General features: G+C 45.3%; 1 protein-coding gene across 5 annotated transcripts in view; it reads right to left on the bottom strand.

Moving 5' to 3' along the window:
* IRAG2 (inositol 1,4,5-triphosphate receptor associated 2) overlaps window positions 1-17,169 on the bottom strand; it is a 1,168,119-nt gene that overhangs the window by 362,377 nt on the left and 788,573 nt on the right. For all 5 annotated transcript variants that reach the window (XM_078674100.1, XM_078674103.1, XM_078674104.1 and 2 more), the window contains 3 exons: window positions 7,111-7,157; window positions 6,948-7,018; window positions 6,718-6,852 (listed from right to left, as the gene is read on the bottom strand). In XM_078674100.1, coding sequence (XP_078530226.1) covers window positions 6,718-6,852; window positions 6,948-7,018; window positions 7,111-7,157 — 253 coding nt within the window. The remainder of the gene's footprint in view (window positions 1-6,717; window positions 6,853-6,947; window positions 7,019-7,110; window positions 7,158-17,169) is intronic.

Raw genomic sequence — 17,169 nt, 5'->3', positions numbered from 1 at the left:
GGAGCCTTTATTAGCCAGTTGTCGAGGTATGGGAAAACTTGAAGAACTCTTTGTCACAGGAGGCCGCCCCTGGGGTGAGACATTTTGTGAATATACGGGAAGCGAACCGGATACCAAATGGAAGCACCTTGAATTGATCACGCGTACTGGCTACTGTGAATTTGAGGAATTTGTGATGCCTGGTATGGAGGGGGATATGGAAATAGGCATCTTGGAGATCGAGAATGGTTAGAAAATCGCTGCAATTGATGAGGTGGAGGATTTCCTGGAGGGTAATCATGTGGAAAGATCGTTTCTTTAGGTACTTGTTGCGTTTCCAGAGATCTAGAATGGGGCGTCATTCCCCTTATTTCTTCTTCATTAGGAAAAAACAGGAGTAGAAACCCTTTCCTTTCTGAGGATATAGAACTTGTTCTATAGCTTCCTTTGCTAACACAGCTAATACCTCCTCGCGAAGAAGATGAGATGTCAAGAATTTTGTTGTTGGGGTATGAGGTGGAATCAGAATGAACTCCAGGATATGGCCATACAAGAAGAGATTGAGGACCCACTTGTCCTTAGTGATCATCCTCCATTGATGTAGGTTTTTGGCAAGTCTGGCTCCCACCAGATGATGTTTAGGTGGAGTAACCAACACTTTGGGGTTGTCACTGCTTTCCGCTGGTATCTTATCTCTGGCAGAAGCAGCCTGTCTTCTTCTTGGCTGCTGTTTAAAATAGGCAGCTGATGGTGATGCTCGGTACAGCTGGTGCTGTTGATAGATGGGTCGAAAGGGCTGCTGGTAAGATTGCGGTTGATATCTTTGGTATCCTCCAGAGTACAAATATGCTCCTCGCTCACGAGCCCAGTGAAAAGGAGTCTTATGGAACTAGAGAGTTCCTAGGGAATGAGCTGTGTCCATATCAGATTTTATTGCCTGTAGGGCGTCATCAAAGTGCGTATCGAGAATTTTAGTTTCAACTTCTGGTTGGAATGACGTAGCTTTGAGCCAACCCTGGCATCAAAGGACATCTGATCCTGCAAATTGCCAGAATCCTAAGGATGCAATATCCATTGCACAGTCATTGATCTCAGAAGCTGATCTTTCCCCTTCTTGTAAGATCTTTGTAGCTTCAGTCTTTTTGTTTTGCAGTAAGAAATCCAAGTATGTGGTATTGGCCCAAGAATTTGATGCGAGGACAGTTGTACCCGAGATTATTGTAAATAGCTTGCTGATATTATCAAGTCACCTGTCCTTAGGTGGAGTAGAGATTAACGTGGAACGATCCTGAGATCTACGTTGTGCAGCTTGAGTAATAACGGAATCAGGCTTTGAATGTCCTATAAAACAGGCAGGCGAGTCCTCTGGTGCCTTTGCCAATCCTGGGAAGAACTGCAACTCCCAAATATAATCTACAATTGGTATTGCTCTGATAATTTTTCTGGATTGCTCATTGAAACCATACAGAAAGCAATCCGACTGTTTGACAGTGATGGGGAGCTGGAAACATTTGGCAGCTCACTCCATTAGCATGTCAAAACCTCCAAAATCCTCTAGTGGAGAATCTGCTGGCTGTGGTGCTGGAGGTGTTGATGGAGCAACAATGTAATCGTCCCATTGGTTGGTGATGGCTTGATTGTCTGGTATTTCACCTTTTTCCCTATTTCCATCATCATCTGTAGAAGATGAATCCTCTGGAGCACACATAGTGATGCAAGATTGCAGTGTTATCCTTGGAGAAAGGTGGAGGTGGTATATAGTCTGGTGACCTAGTTGCAGACGTAGGCACCACTGCAGATGGATGTTGCGCTTCAGCTGGTGTTGGAAAGTGCATGTAGTAATCCTGAAGCATGCTTTGTAAATCTTGTACCAAAGCAGCAGCAACCTGGACCATGCCTTGAGGGGGTGGAGGAGGAGCATACTAATGGTATTGCTCCATATATTGATGGGCTTGATAAATGGGCTCTTAATAGTCATCTTTTTACTTGTCCTGATACTTTACGTGCAACTCAGAAAGACTGAGCTGCACCAAAGGGTCCTTGATCCTGATCTTCTGATTCTACTAGATCCTACAATTGGATGGGCGGTAGTGGGGACACCTTAATAGGAGTTGTGCATTCAGGACGAATACTTTCTGGCGATCATAAAAGTAACATTGTCTAGGTCGTCGACGGTAGTGCATACGGCGTGCTCAAAAGTCAGTTACGACCATGACAATGAAGACTTCTCTGAAATTTTCATTGTTGATGAGGCCTTCGTTTACGTGGAACAGACGCCGATGCAGTCGTCTACATTTGTAGGAACAGTTCTCATTAACGTCACTGTCGTCAGGGTGGACATTGACCGCGAGGTGGTCTTCGTTGATGTGGATACACTTGCTGACGATGGTGTCGATGGTACATTAAAAGTCAATGGTGAGATTGTCGAGGGGAGGAGCGCCATTGAAGAGTTGATTTTAGGCACCGTCGACAATGGCTTTGACGGTGTTGATGGAGTCAATGACGTTTTGCCAGTTAGTTTGCTGTTTTTGGAGACTGGTTCAGAGGAGGATCTATGCTTTAATATCAGGGCTATAGATGGAGTAGAAGGCTCAGATTTGGAGTCTGTAGACGCCCTTTTTCTTTATTCATCATGAGAGGAGCATTATTTAAAGCTTTCTTGATCCTGTGAGGTGATTCATGACGAGACCACTTCCTCTTTTTAGATGTTTGTGAGGAGTTAGAACAACTACTTTCCTACATAGAAATGATGGCAGCTTTTGATTTTAATTTCTGCAACCATAGCAAAGCACAGTAGAACATTTTCTACATATTTTGCAGTCTTACCTTGTGGGATGGATGAACAAAAAAAATACTTTTTTTATGGGGTGCTCCTGAATGAAGCCTTTTCGTACCACAAGTGGCACAAGATCTAAAGAGTTCTTTAGTTCGGACATACTGGAATAGTTAAGAACAAATTTGGAAATCACCATAGCTGAAGAAATTAGCACAGCTCAGGGAAACTCCCTCTCACATCACGTGCGTTGAAGGTCTGAGGGAAGATACCTCTGTTGGGAGTGTTTTACAGGAACTGCCGCCTGATTGGTCATAGTTCTAGTTTAGTCCTTTTTTTAAAAGGACAGATAGGTGGTTCATTTTTATCTTTTCCAACTTGAAATTTGAAAGAGTAGAATTTAGCTTCAAATGTGTGTCGATTTAGATACCGTATATAGGTTTCCCTATTTATGCCCTTATACGGACAATTCGTATTGCTCATATTTAGGCATAGAAATCCTACCCTTATTTAGGCATTATCCATGCTAACCAAATACAGGCATGGCCACCTACATCCGTCCATCAACGCCACAATGAGTTCTTGGAAAACCAGACTCTTAAGCCTTTAGGACTTCCCCTTGCTTGGATTATTGATTTCTCCAAGAACTCATTTATTATGCATGAACATCTGTTCCTTAGGGGTTCATTCATGATGTTCTTCTGCCTGACTTTGACGTCAAGTATAAATATACCTTCACTTGCCATGGCAAACCATGGTTCGGCTGCCTACTTGCACGACGCGGCTCGCTACGGCAAGTCCAGAAGGAAGTCAAGTCCTCGCCTGACACACTGGTTAGACGCTGTCATCCTCCTTGCAGAGAATCCAGCTCCAGTGTTTCTGACTCCCCTTGCAGGGTGTTAGAGATTGAGAGCCGGAAAGAGATTCCAACCTCTATCATTCTAAGGTATGTAGCAGACTAGAACCTAGAGGGACTCTTGGCAACTCTGGCAAAATTAAACTATAGTTAGCTATACTTTAGAAACAGCACCTACTTCTTACCTCGTACTACACTTAGGTTAGGTACACTGGGGTAGAACTAACTAAAAGCATCAGATGAGTATTCACATTTTAGCTTGTGTTATTTATGTATGTATTTTTATGAATATATGTCATAGCGACCATGCTATTGCAGGTATATTTAATCTTACTGCTAACGCTGTACATATAATACTTCGCATTCTCTCTTACGATTGTAGTAGTTCATATCTCTTGCATGAGAAATAAGACTGTTCAATAAACCCTTTTTATTGAAACGCCATTCTATCTATTTCTGTGTAAATTCTGTAGAAACGAAGCATGCACGATTGACTGAGTGAAACTTATCTATTGTTTCCACGATTCTGAGACTGTTCCCATTTTAATGGAAACAAAGTTGTCATGTTTATGCGGTTGTCAGAAACTAATCCCTTCTTGTTTATTTGAGAAGTTTCTAGTGACCTCTGAGTTAGCTGGCACACACAAGTAATTAAGTTTAATGTAGTCAATAGAGACATACTGACCTCAGTCCTATGTCAATCTATAGTGTATATTATTCCAATGTGCAGTGCCTATCAGTGATATAGGAACTACACTACACAAATGCAGGTTTCTTTTGTGAAGAAAAAGTTTTATCTGTTGAATACAGATGTAAGAGGTTACGAATCCGAGGAATAGAAGTCTACATATTTTTAAGTTGACCTATGATCATGTAGGTGATTTATCAAATCTTTTGGAAGGATGTCATCAACCAGGAGGCTGTCCTTATTGTCAATAAAGATGTTGATGGGGGTCGATTGACAATGGTGTACTTACTGCAATGCGGAGTCCATTTGTTAAGAAGATAGGAATATAAAAAGAAAGAATGAGGAGTCATTTGAAACATCCCAGTGCAAAATTATATCACCCACAAAAGTTACATGATCATTTTGAAGTGTTCTAAACACTGTTCAGCAAAAGATGTATTATCTCCACATGCGTGATCAATAATGGATGGAAAACTGTGTGGCAGCAAAAGCAAAACAAGTTGAGGCCCATAATCAGGAATATGTTGGAAAGAATCCCAATTCAACTTGTTTACAGTGGAAATAAGTTTGCAGTATAAATGGTGCTCCAACACCTATTCTTTCTTTTCTATCGTAACTGATGCTCGAGTATTCATGGAGACGAGAAGGGCGGATTCTTCAAGCTAGGTCAGAGTCACAACCACTCTACCCAACAAGAAGGCCGTAAGAGCAACACTAAACTTCAAGTCCATCATACTCCCTTTACTCATGTGAAGAGGCAGGGAGGCAATGTACTGCTTTATACTGCATCTTCTATCCAGCTGTGTAGACGGTTCGATTCACAGAGATCGCTTGCACTTTTGAGAAGGTTTACTGCATTTCGGTATTCATAAACTGCTCTTTTGTAGCAACATACACTTGTATAGTAGGCCCAACACCACACATGTCCAACCACTGGTACTGCAACACCATCCCATAGAAAATCATGGGGATAGGGACTAGCTACAAAGGTATAAGTTGTTTCAAAAGTGCAGTTTGTGTATACTGAAAAGTAGTAACCTTACTCAAAAGTGTAAGTTACTATAAAAGTGCAACATGGGAACAGTACTTTGTAGCACATTTTGTAGTATTACAAAACGTACTACAAAAGTGCAGTTTGTGAATTAGGCCCATAGTGTCCAACTAGCAATTGCATGAATGTAACCACACTAATAACGTCGTCTTTGTCTCTTCCCAAATACAAGACAGGCCGTCCAAGAACAATGGCAGATGAGTTAACCTCTTCCCAATATGTCTCATCTGCAAAAGCACTACAGGATCAGAAGAAGTCTGATGGAGTGTTATTGTTTTACATTGCTCGCTATCGCATTGCCTTGTTGGTGGATAAGCAACCCTGGACCTGTAGTACTGCAACAGTTGCTTTGGGAGGACCACATGTTTGTAAGCACTCAACGAAAAATCACTTAAACCCTCTCTGGCTTGGATCATTCTTATGTTCCCTTAAAATCACAGTGGCTTATACCATTCAGAAATTACCACTGAAGCTTAACTATAAACAAGCCTGCCCTTAACTCACAGGACATTTCAACTCACGGGTGTTCATGAAATGTCCAGTCTGCCTCCACCAACTTTAGAATACTCAACTAGCACAACAACCTCCTCTTCATGCTTCCCGCTACTGCTGTGCAGGTAGGATTCATGGTATATACTAAATTGTAGGGTGACCACAGCTGAAGAAGCAAATCTACGTACTGATAAACGAGAACTGTCAGAGCACTAGAATTACAAAGGTAAATGATGCACTATCAATGCAGTGGTACCCACACAATCTTACTGTGATTTGACATTGTACTTAAAACAACAAACACCCAGATCACCTGGAGTAAAAATAAACAGTCAGGGCAGTATTTTAACTTTGCAAATTCTGAAGTGATATTCTGTAAAAAATGGTGCCCCCACCTTTTGGTGTAACTAACTCTCAAACATGGAGCTGAGATAGAAGAAACGAAAATCTGATTGAGGCATTTGTTTGGGGCCAAGGTGCAGGGAAAACTGACTGTGCACTGTTTTACTAGACGAACTGGATCACAACATCATTGCCATAAGTATTGGTCACACATTCTGCACAAAATACCACAGTGAACAACTTATCACAGTCTTAGAATTGTGGGAGGTAACAGCAAAAACAACCAAAATACTGCCTACAAAATGCAGGAGTTTAAGAGCCCAACCAGACTGACAAATGTGCAGGCTCTCTTCTAAGACAATACACCAGACATAAGAAAATGTCGGGCTTTCTACACAATGTGAAAGCATGTTCCTCATTGGTGCACCGTAAAAACATTCCATCCATACTCTTAAATCACCTCTATTCTAGTAACAGACATTGCATATTGAAAAGCAAGTATTTAACAGGAAAAGCTAAACAAGGTGCGATGTTACCTGAAACATTCTTTGACCCAGACTCAGTCTGCTCCTCACTTGCTGAAATAAGAGGACATTTCTCCATCCCACTTTCCTGGGAAACGTTGGATCTGTCAGACTTCATCTCCATTCCCAGGGGAAGGGATTGCAGATCTATTGTAAAAGAAAAGTAAATGAATGGGAAAAGGTTGATCCCATCAATGACATGAAACTTCAATTTACAGAGAGGAGGATACATCTAGTTTTACCGGAAGAATCTGCGACTCCTTCTGAATTAGGTGGCGTGTTGTCCTGTGCTTCAAGTAGTGTTTGTATATCCCTGTCAAAAGATAAATACAACAGCCGATTTGAATTGAGCGAAGTATTTATACATAGAGTATTCAAGCCATTGAAAAACGGATTCCTACGAACCTGGAGCCAATTTCGTTAACTTCCATTAACAGCTGATCAATGTTGTCCTAAAACAGCACAAAGAAAATGAAAAAGTAGGGATCTTGCAAAACAAACTAAGATTCACAATCTTTTACTCCCGCTTCTAAGGAATCAGATTGGATTCCAAAACTATGAAACTCAACAGCTTGTGTCTAAGGGACTTCATGACACACATTTGAATTAATTGGCACCTCAAAATGCCCCAGCTAGTGTCTATGAGGCAATATTCTTATTTGGACACAGACTTTTAGGAACTTTAATAGAAGACTACTTTAAGGTGGGGGAAGAAAAACAATGAAAAAGAAATATTATTCCTCAAGTGGATATTATGTTCTTGCAAATTGTAGATAGTGTGTGAAAGACTACCAAGCTAGATTCTATTCATTGGTCTTAAAAAAAAAAGCCAGGTGAAATGCAAATAAATTAGAGGTGACAAGATTTTGGAGGATGCAACAGCCACATCAGTCGAGGACGAAGTTTCAGGTAAACAAAGACTTGCCTTTAATAAATGAAAAAATGGTGATAAATATAAATCCGATTACAAAAAACTAAAATAATTTGGTTCTAAATCTGCCCAGCGAAGTGATGGATTGAAGAGTCAGTGCAATATGTTCACCAGTAAATATGCTCTGGTCTACAGAAGCAAGGTACTTCAGATATTTCAATCGGGCTACATGTGTAAGACATCACAACAAATAACTCGGATCTCATTGTTTGTAAACATTACAACATTCCGTCCATTCACATAAAAATAGTGCTCCATTAGTGGGAGTCCCTCTCACCCACCCCTCAAACCTGTGCAGGCCATGTATGGTTTTCCCTCCTTGCAAAAACAAAAATGGGATTATTGCTTTCCTGGTGATTTTTATGATTCTTATATATTTTTGTTCTCCGATTATGGGGTAGACCTATTCACAAAAGATCGTCACTGCAAAGCATAAGGCCAGGGGTATTTCTGGCTCAATATTTTAAAACGGTAGCGTAGATGACCACAGTGAAATCATTATTCATTGATTCACAATGTAAATATGAGACCTATAAAGGGCAGACTCTACAGCATATGAATTGACACACTAAATGGTTCTTCCGACATACTAAGTAACATTTTCAACATAACATTTCCTTTAAAACGTTTTATACTGAAAACAGGGATGCCAGTGACCATCGGCTGCAGTGTTTCAAAATACCTTTGAAACATGCCTAAAGTAAAGCAAGTACACTTGAACTTTATAAGAACAAATCCAGGCTACTAGGTCGGTGAAGAAAAAGTTTCTCACTATTAACATAAAAGTCGAGCTTGAAATTATAAGTAACTGTGTAGCAATACTGCAGCATCTGCTGGGACCCGCCTTACTAGTATAAAGGGAACACACATCAAATTTTAACAGTCACTCGTGCAATAAAAACCCCTTCTTCAGGAAGGCGCACCAAATCTGCATGCTATGAGGAGGAAGTGAGAACCACGTATAAAAAGTGAGGAAAGCAGATAAGGCGCTGTACTTGCAACAGGAAATTCTGTGTCTGATCGAAGAAATAGAATTAAGAAGATAGACTAAAAACTCTTGTCAAGGGCAGCCGCCCCACCCCAAAATATCATTCAGAGCACAGACAAAATGCCACCAGAAATAGAGAGTAAAGAACTCTCGACTCCTTTATTTTATTTATTTTATGCGTTTTTATATAGCGTGGACTTTACCCGAAGGTGTCAGAGCGCTTCACAATAGGAACAGTAATGATACATGAGGAGAAAATTACAAGTGAGCAAATTACAAAAGCAAACGTTAAGTTACATGAGGCAAAAGTGACAAATGTGAGCAAACAAAATACAAGAGGTAGCAAACGGTACGTTACAGGAGGAAAAAGTGACATGTGTGCAGGTTACAAAGGCATACAAAGTACAAGTAGAGGTATAATAATGCAATAAATGGTAGACACTCAAACAAAAGAACAAACGTTACGTAGGCAATGGTAGCACTTGTGCAAGGATCTAAATCAAACAAAATGTAAGAGGTAGCAAGCAGTGTGTTACAAGAGAAAAGTGACGTGGGCATGTTACAAAAGAGTATCAAAACAGGTAGAAGGATAATGCTGCAATACTTGGCAGCCACTCAAACCACAAGAACAAACTGGGAAGGCACTTCCATAGTCAAATGAAATCTGAAGGCTCATCTGCGTTAGGTGGCCTTGAAGTTACTCACGTCTCCAAATGTGAAGTAGGCATGTTTATGTTTTTGAGATTTTTATTGCGCACAAATACCCGAAGGTGTCTCGGCGCATATCAGACTGCCTGGGACGGATAGCTACCAGAAGACTCATTGATTGAATAACCAGGTTTTCAAGAGTTTACGGAAGATGGTAAGGGTGGGACTGGTTTTGATGGGCAAAGGAAGAGAGTTCCACAGCCTAGGGGTGGCTACTAAAAAATGACCGTCTCCCCAGCTGGTGGTTCTGGTGCGTGGAACAGAAAGGAGGTGGGTACCAGCCGAGCGAAGAGCTCTTTGCGGAGCATAGATCCGAAAAGCCTCTTTGAGAAACCTGGGTCCAGAGTCATGGATGGCCTTATAGGCAATACAAAGTGCCTTAAACTTTATCCGACTCTGGACTCTTAGCCAATGCAGGTGACGTATGGCCAGAGAGGTGGAGCGGCGGCTAGGGATGCCAAGCAGAATTCTGGCCGCTGCATTTTGCACAGATTGTAATTTGTATAGGATCTGTTCTTGCGTGCCAAGAAAGAGGGCGTTGCCATAATCCATTTTAGAGAAAACAAGAGTGGTGATCAAGGTTTACCCTGCCCCCAAAGGGAGATATGGCAACAGCTTTTTGATCTTCCTTAGCGTATAAAAAGACGAAGAGACCACCGCATTCACGTGATGTTTAAACAGCAGCTTCTCATCGAACATAACACCGAGGTTTCTGACCTTGGCAACCGGAGTGGGGGTGGTCCCATTTCAGTGGGCCACCAGATGGAAGACAATTCCGGAGCAAGGTTGCCAAAGGTCATAACCTCGGTTTTGTCCGAGTTTAACTTCAAGCAGTTGCTTGACATCCATGAGCTAATGGTCCTCATCCCTTCCTGAAATCTTGCGGCCACAGCTGGTCCATCTTTGTGTATCGCCAAAACCAATTGGGTGTCATCCGCATAGGTGGTTAAGCGGAGACCCTGTGCTTTAATGACTCTCGCTAAATCTGCCACATATATGTTAAATAATGTGGGGCTTAGTGAGGAGCCCTGCTGCACCCCGCACGGAAGGGTGAAGATGGGCGAGTAAAAGGTGCCCAATTTCACTGCCTGGGTGCGATTAGCCAAAAACAAAGCAATGAGGTCCCTGGCAAGATGGGTCACCCCCAGGGCTGTGACACGGTCGATCAAGACGGAATGATCGACCGTGTCAAAGGCAGCGGATAGATCTAACAGCACAAGGACCGCTGCCCCACCCTGGTCCATTATAGTCCTGATCTCGTCCGAGGCTTTTATCAAAGCCGTCTCGGTGCCATGGCCCTTCCTGAAGCCGAACTGGGTATCATCTAGAAGTTGATGGCAATCGATGAAACCCGACAGCTATTTGCTCATAATAGCTTCAAATATTTTGGCCGGGAATGGAAGGCAAGCAATAGGTCTATAATTAGCTGAGTCCGCAGGGTCCAGGGAAGGCTTTTTTAACAAAGGCTTGATAACCGCTTTTTTCCAAATTTCTGGATATATACCTGTTGAGAAGATGGAGTTGCATAGGACCGTGAGCGGAGAAGCAATAACCTCAGTTAAGGCACTCAGTATAGGAGGGGGACAGGGGTCTAAAGGAGACCCAGCTTTAATGGAGGTGATTAGCTTGCTAATCTGGTCAGTCGTGACTATGTGGAATTTAGGAAAGGTGGGAGTGAGTGGGGAGGACTGAGGAAAAAGATCAATGTGATCCGAACCTATCGGGGAGGAAAAAGATGAGTAGATGTTCATGACCTTGGTGAAAAAAAAAGTTGCAACATCGTTACAGAGGTCTTGGGATGGTTCACAGGGAGGCCCTATCGGGGGATTGGAAAGGGAATCTACGACTTGAAAAAGCCTTCTAGCAGAGTTCTGGGCAGACTATCTGAGCGAGAAAAAAAGCGCTTTTAGGCTTAATGATGGCTTTCTTGTATAGCGCTAGCGCATCTTTATACGTTTGTTTATCTGAGATCCTATAATGCTTGCGCCAGTGCCTTTCTAAATTCCTGCAATACTGGCGTTGTAACCGAAGATCCTCTGTGAACCATTGGGCAGATGGCCTGGCCCGGTTGGGGGGTAATAGTTTTAGCTGGGGCTACTTTATTGATGGCATCCAGAATCCAATCCTGATATCTACTAGAGAGTAGCGTGTGGTGCGGTGATGGCTCATAAGAGGATTCAGCCAAAATATTGGACAAAAGAGGATAATCTATGTTTTTCCCGGCTCTGGTGGTAATGAGGGTGCGGGAGGTGTATTGCGGGGGATTGGGGTTATGAGCCAGGATAGTAAAGATAACTGCCGAGTGGTCTGACCATACTACAGGGAGACTGTAGTCAGTGAGATGTTAAAGTTGTTGGTGAACAAGCCATCCAGCGTGTGGCCTGCCTGATGGATGGGGGCTTCTACCAACTGCTGTAATCCTACAGCAAGTAGGTCGGAAATCAGCTGAGTGGTGTCTTTATCCCCTAGGACTTCCAGATGAAAATTGAAGTCCCCCAAAATGGTATAATCAGAATGGCCCAGGGAAAGTTCCGTAAGATCATCAAGAGTCGACAGGAAGCTGATGTGTGGGCCAGGGGGCGGTATATAAGAATTCCCTTAAAGACTTGATTGTGGTTAAGTGTAATGGAGAACGTACAGGCTTCGCAATTCAGTCGGTGACTAGATTCGATTTTAAATTGAAAGATCCCTTTAGGAATAATAGCTAAGCCACCACCTCTCCCTGTAGTTCTGTCCTGTCTTGCCACACAGTAACCCTCAGGTGTGGCTGCACAGAAATCCGGGCCAGAGGCAGCTTCTCCCCAAGTTTCGGTTATGAACAAAATGTCCAGCTCCTGACTCCCGATGAATTCTCTGATTTCTAAGCTATGTTTCGGAAGGGAGCGGGCGTTGAGAAGCGCCAAGCGGAAATTTCGCTTAGGTAAGGGGCAGATGTCTAGAGCAGACGGAGTAGGACAAGGGAGAGTGTAATTACTACCAGGGCATGGGGCAGGGGCCAGGGGCAGGGGACAAGGCAACTAGAGCGTGGCACAATCCGGCAGCGCAAGTTAGTGGTGGATTTAGTGAGTTCTCGTAACTGAGAAGAGGAATAGTAGATGGGGGTAGTGTGGGTATCAATGAGCCCGGGGCCAGGGGGAATGGCCCTGGTCCCGGTCCAGGCCCGGACGAGCCCAGACGGGCTTGCCTCTGGCGCGCCTCCGGCGTGCCATCCGCGTGCCCGCTGCGCCCGCCCGCTGGGCGGATGAGAGGAAGGATTCATTTTATCGTGTCCGGGCCCCCAATCGGCTGAGCACTAGAGCATGGGGTTGGAGTGAGTAATGTGGTGCCAACCATGCTGATCCTAGTGTTTAGAAAAGGAAATAATTCAGATCCAAGAATCATCGCCTATCCCTTGGACATAAAATTATCCTTAATGAGATAAATACCTGGGTCAGGAGTGCCATATTAGTCATATTACTGAACAAAGATCGATTATTTATTCATTACAATGAGGAGGCTTTGATACAATTAGCAATCCATCCCCGTAGAGGAGTCCCTTCACTGCTTTGGCCATCAATTGATGTTTTAGTCCTGGCTGCAGGAGCGGTTTGCAATCAAAGAGACCTGGTGTACCTGGTGTAAACATTGAATCAAGTACAAACCTCCTTCGTCACAGCCACAGCAGCATCGAGTGTGCGATGATGATGCGGTCAACAAACAAGTCATCAATCTTAGCCACCCGGTGGGATTGTGGGTAGTCACTACTTGGCCCAGCCAAGACTCAACCCCAAGCCAGACCACATTGCAGCAATGAAGCAGCACCTTCCTCTAAACCATGCCCCAGGGCAGCTCCGGCTCAGGGAGCAGGATAGGCGGGCAGCCTCCCGGCCTTGCTGCTATGTTGCATCGTCACTGCCACCTCGTCAGCACACAGTGATGTTGCGTTTAAGGCACTACAGCAAGACCTGTGAGATCCACCTGCACTGTGCCCATCCCTGGCATGTGACGCACATGGGCTCAGTGACAAGCTACATGTCAGGGTGCATCAGCAGTCTCAGAAGACAGATTGCTTGAAGCCCTATCACCAAAACCTAACGCGAACTTAAGCGGCTCAATGCACCCATCCACGGAAGGGCAGGTCTTCAAAGGTCAGGTCATCGACGGGTAGGCCGTCCATGCAATGGCAACTGGGGAAAAACATAACATCCAATAACTGAAGCGGCAGCCCAATGCCCTCCCTCTCTCCATTTCTGAATGCTCTCCGACTCACTCTCACCGTCCACAGCCAAGCAGACTACTGAACTGTGACAAACAGCAGCAACAAGTTCTTAGAGATGAGAAGGGTCTGAGCAGAAAGATCATTACAATTTGAGGCATCCATGGTATTTGTAGATTTGCCAACCTTGCAGAAATGGTTCCGTAATAAAACGTGGCTAGCAGCTATGCTTCAGATCACTTGTGCGATATGCCTTAGGAAAGGATGGGGGTCATTTGAAGGGGTTCCCCAAGATGATGCGTTATTCATAATAAACACGGCCAAATGGTGCCTTGTGAAACTCTATTCCAACTTATATTACCTTAATATACATAGGTTTTACAGACTGTTCCGAAAGTGAAATTATGAAATGCAACACAACTTCAGGCTCCTGCGTAGGACCGTGGAGCATTGTTTTAGCAACAGCACCACACTAGGCATGTGGCAATCTTTAAAACAAGCATTTACAAAGCAACGGTTTCGCCTTTGCAAAAGTTAGAGCTATTGGCATTGTAAATGACAACATTTTTATTTATGTGTTGGTTTTGAAAACAGATAAATAAATGGCATTGTCATTTACATTGCCAATAGCTTAATCTCTGATGAAATGCGTCCAGAGACGTCATCTAGATTGAAACAAATCTCACCAAATTCTGTAGTAGACTAAAAACACACATTCAGAAGCAAATAGATATAATTATGGCACACATATAAACAGCAAGCACATAAACGGGACAGCGCGGTACTCACCGAGTATTCAATATTTGGTCACAATTGAGAGCTACTCGCTGCCCATCAGTACACACAATGGCAAATCTGTTCACGGGTACTCACAATACAAGATAGTCAGCGTCATTAGAACTTACAGTGGCAGGCATGCCCACACGGACAGCAAGATACTCACACGGCCATCAGCACCAACAGTCACCAGTATTCACAATGATTGGCATGATCACAGGAACTGCGGTACTCACACTATGAGGCGCTGACAAACACTTACAGATAGATACTACGGTGCGTGCCCTATCTCGAAGGCCGAAAGTCAGGTAGGAGAGGCCTGAAAGGAGGCGCAGAGTCGCCTGGCCGAAGGTTTCCTGCTGGATGGTGGAGCCCAATGGCTGTTCCTTCTGGTGAAGGAATTTGAGGGATGTCTGATCTGATTCCAAAATAAGCCGGAGTGGGGACTGCCGGGCAATGAATGCATGGCCCTGGCAGTCTGGAAAGGCTGCTGACCTGGTCGGAGTACCGATCCACTGTCAGCCGGCTGGAGCGGGTAGCAGTGGAGCCGTCTAAAGGGTCCGCCCACAGTGAAGTAGGTCCAAGTCCGGATGTCGGGCCAAGTGAAGGTGATGAGGATCCTGGGTCGTGAAGGGCGATCTCCAGGGGGCCGCCACGTTAGCCAGCAGTTAAACAATAGCTGCCGCCCCACACAGCACTCGCGGGGTTGGCCGGCAGCTATAAGTGGAAGCGCAATGAAAAAAAAAAAAACAGCGGCTGCCTTTGCGCAATGGCTACAGCTTGATTTTTAAGTTCTGGAGCTGGATGTCAGCGGCACGCCTGATGTGCCCCGCTTCTAAGCGCTGCACACATTTAGTTTGCCGCTTGTTAAGGTCGCGAGCAGATTGGGAGGGGATAGCTCATTTCCTACTGTAGAAACAGTAAAGTGCCGTGTTTCAGCCATGCCAATGCGGGCATGGGGCGTGCAGGGCACGGACACGCACCTCTCCCGCGCTTGCACACCGTAGACACCCTGCTGTCACCGGGTCTAATTTCACCAAACTCGGTTATGAACTCCAGCGTGACCCCCGGGAGAGGCAGCCCCCCCACTCCCCCACTGGCGTGGGGTGCCGGAGAGTGGGGTTCACAGGGAGATGTCAGAGTGCACACCCCGCGCCCACCGGAGCTGCGCAAACAGGCAGGGCGCATTCCACAGCCTGCCTGATTTATTGTCCATCTGCTACGAAAACTCTCAGCCCCCACGTGATTCTGACCTGTGACCTTCAGCATTACATACCACCAAGTACTTTGCAGAGGTCAGGCTGGCAGCAGCGGCGAGATGAGGGCTGCAGGGGGGGCTCCGCCATTACTCACGCTGCAGCTCTCCGCCTTTCATCAGAGTGAACTACGGCGCACAGCCGAGGTTGAAGGCACCGGGTCTGACGGGGCAGAGAGAGAGGCAACGTCTTCATCACAGCTCGCTGCCTCTCATGTGTGCAGAGCCATGGCTGCTGCTCTGCTGTGTGTCGTACCAAGAGCAACGCAGCATCGGAGGCCGGCTTTGGGTATGGGCGAGTGGCGCCAATATTCCGAGGGGCGCAGCAGGAAGCTGCTTGACTCGGTGTCATGCAAACAGCAGCTCGCCCATCACATTTGGTCTCAATCGGGTCCTTAAAGACTTTGTAATCGACCCTTATTGTTCCTCAGCAAACTCCCTTACCTCCACCCATTTCCTCACACCTCCTGCCATCACACCTCAGCGACCCCTGCCCCCACAACATACACCACAGTGTCTTTCTGCCCATGGAGACCGGGCTCGGTTCAATTTAAAGTGTATATGCAAACTTCCAAGCGTGAAAAGCAATATTTGAATGTTATGCTGCTGGCAGCCACCGTAATGTCATTTCTAGTGGAAATGGCGGTGCCAGCCTGCATACGTGCTGTTGATCTTTTACGGGTATCTGTTCACATTCAATTCCCTTTTTACAGCTGAGCCATCATTAAGCTAGTCGCGGATCTGGAGATAATTGTGATGGGAGCTGGCTGAGAAAGGCAAATCTCTTCCGCAAACAGGAACATTACAATTCAGGTCATGGACACTGAGCTGTAGTGGCCGATTCTGGGGCTTTTATTGTACATTAACACATTGCAGTGCATTAACACTACAGTATATTAACACTTTGCGCAATGGCTACAGCTTGATTTTTAAGTTCTGGAACGGTCACACGGACAGCGGGAGGGGGGGCGGGAACGGGCACACGGACAGCGGGAGGGGGGGCGGGAACGGGCACACGGACAGCGGGAGGGGGGGCGGGAATGGATGAAACAAGGATAGGCACGGACAGCGGGAGGGGGGGGGGGAAAGGCACGGACAGCGGGAGGGGGGTCGGGAAAGGCACGGACAGCGGGAGGGGGGGCGGGAAAGGCACAGACAGTGGGAGGGGGGTGCTCACCTGGACCTGGACTTCCTCCGGCGGCGGTCGGCCGCGGAATGACCAAAAGAAACATGGACGACCAAAAAAATAAACCCCGCCCACCGCCGCACTGACGTCCTAAAAGGGGCTGGATGAGTAAAAATCGCGGGAACGCCCACGAATCTGCTCCGGCAATGACGGACAGATCGCTCTTCCAATGGCTAGCCTCCATTTATGGAGCTAGCCAATGGAAGAGAAGGCGGGACCAAAGCAGTACTGTTTAGATTTCGCCTGCGCGAATGCTGCTGCGCAGCGGACGCCAGGCGAAACCTAACAAGTATTTGCAATGCAATCGGACTCGCCTTTGGGACCTTATATGTATTTAGATATGCAGCACATTAGCGTGGGTGCTGAAACATCTACTGTTCCTTAACATGGAGGGAAAGTAAGTACTAAACTGCGTATGGGAACA

This window comes from Lissotriton helveticus, chromosome 1_1 (assembly GCF_964261635.1).
Source record: "Lissotriton helveticus chromosome 1_1, aLisHel1.1, whole genome shotgun sequence".
In the NCBI taxonomy this organism is placed as follows: domain Eukaryota; kingdom Metazoa; phylum Chordata; class Amphibia; order Caudata; family Salamandridae; genus Lissotriton; species Lissotriton helveticus.
The sequence above is the reverse complement of the archived record's forward strand: the minus strand, read 5'-3'. Positions and strand labels throughout refer to the sequence as shown.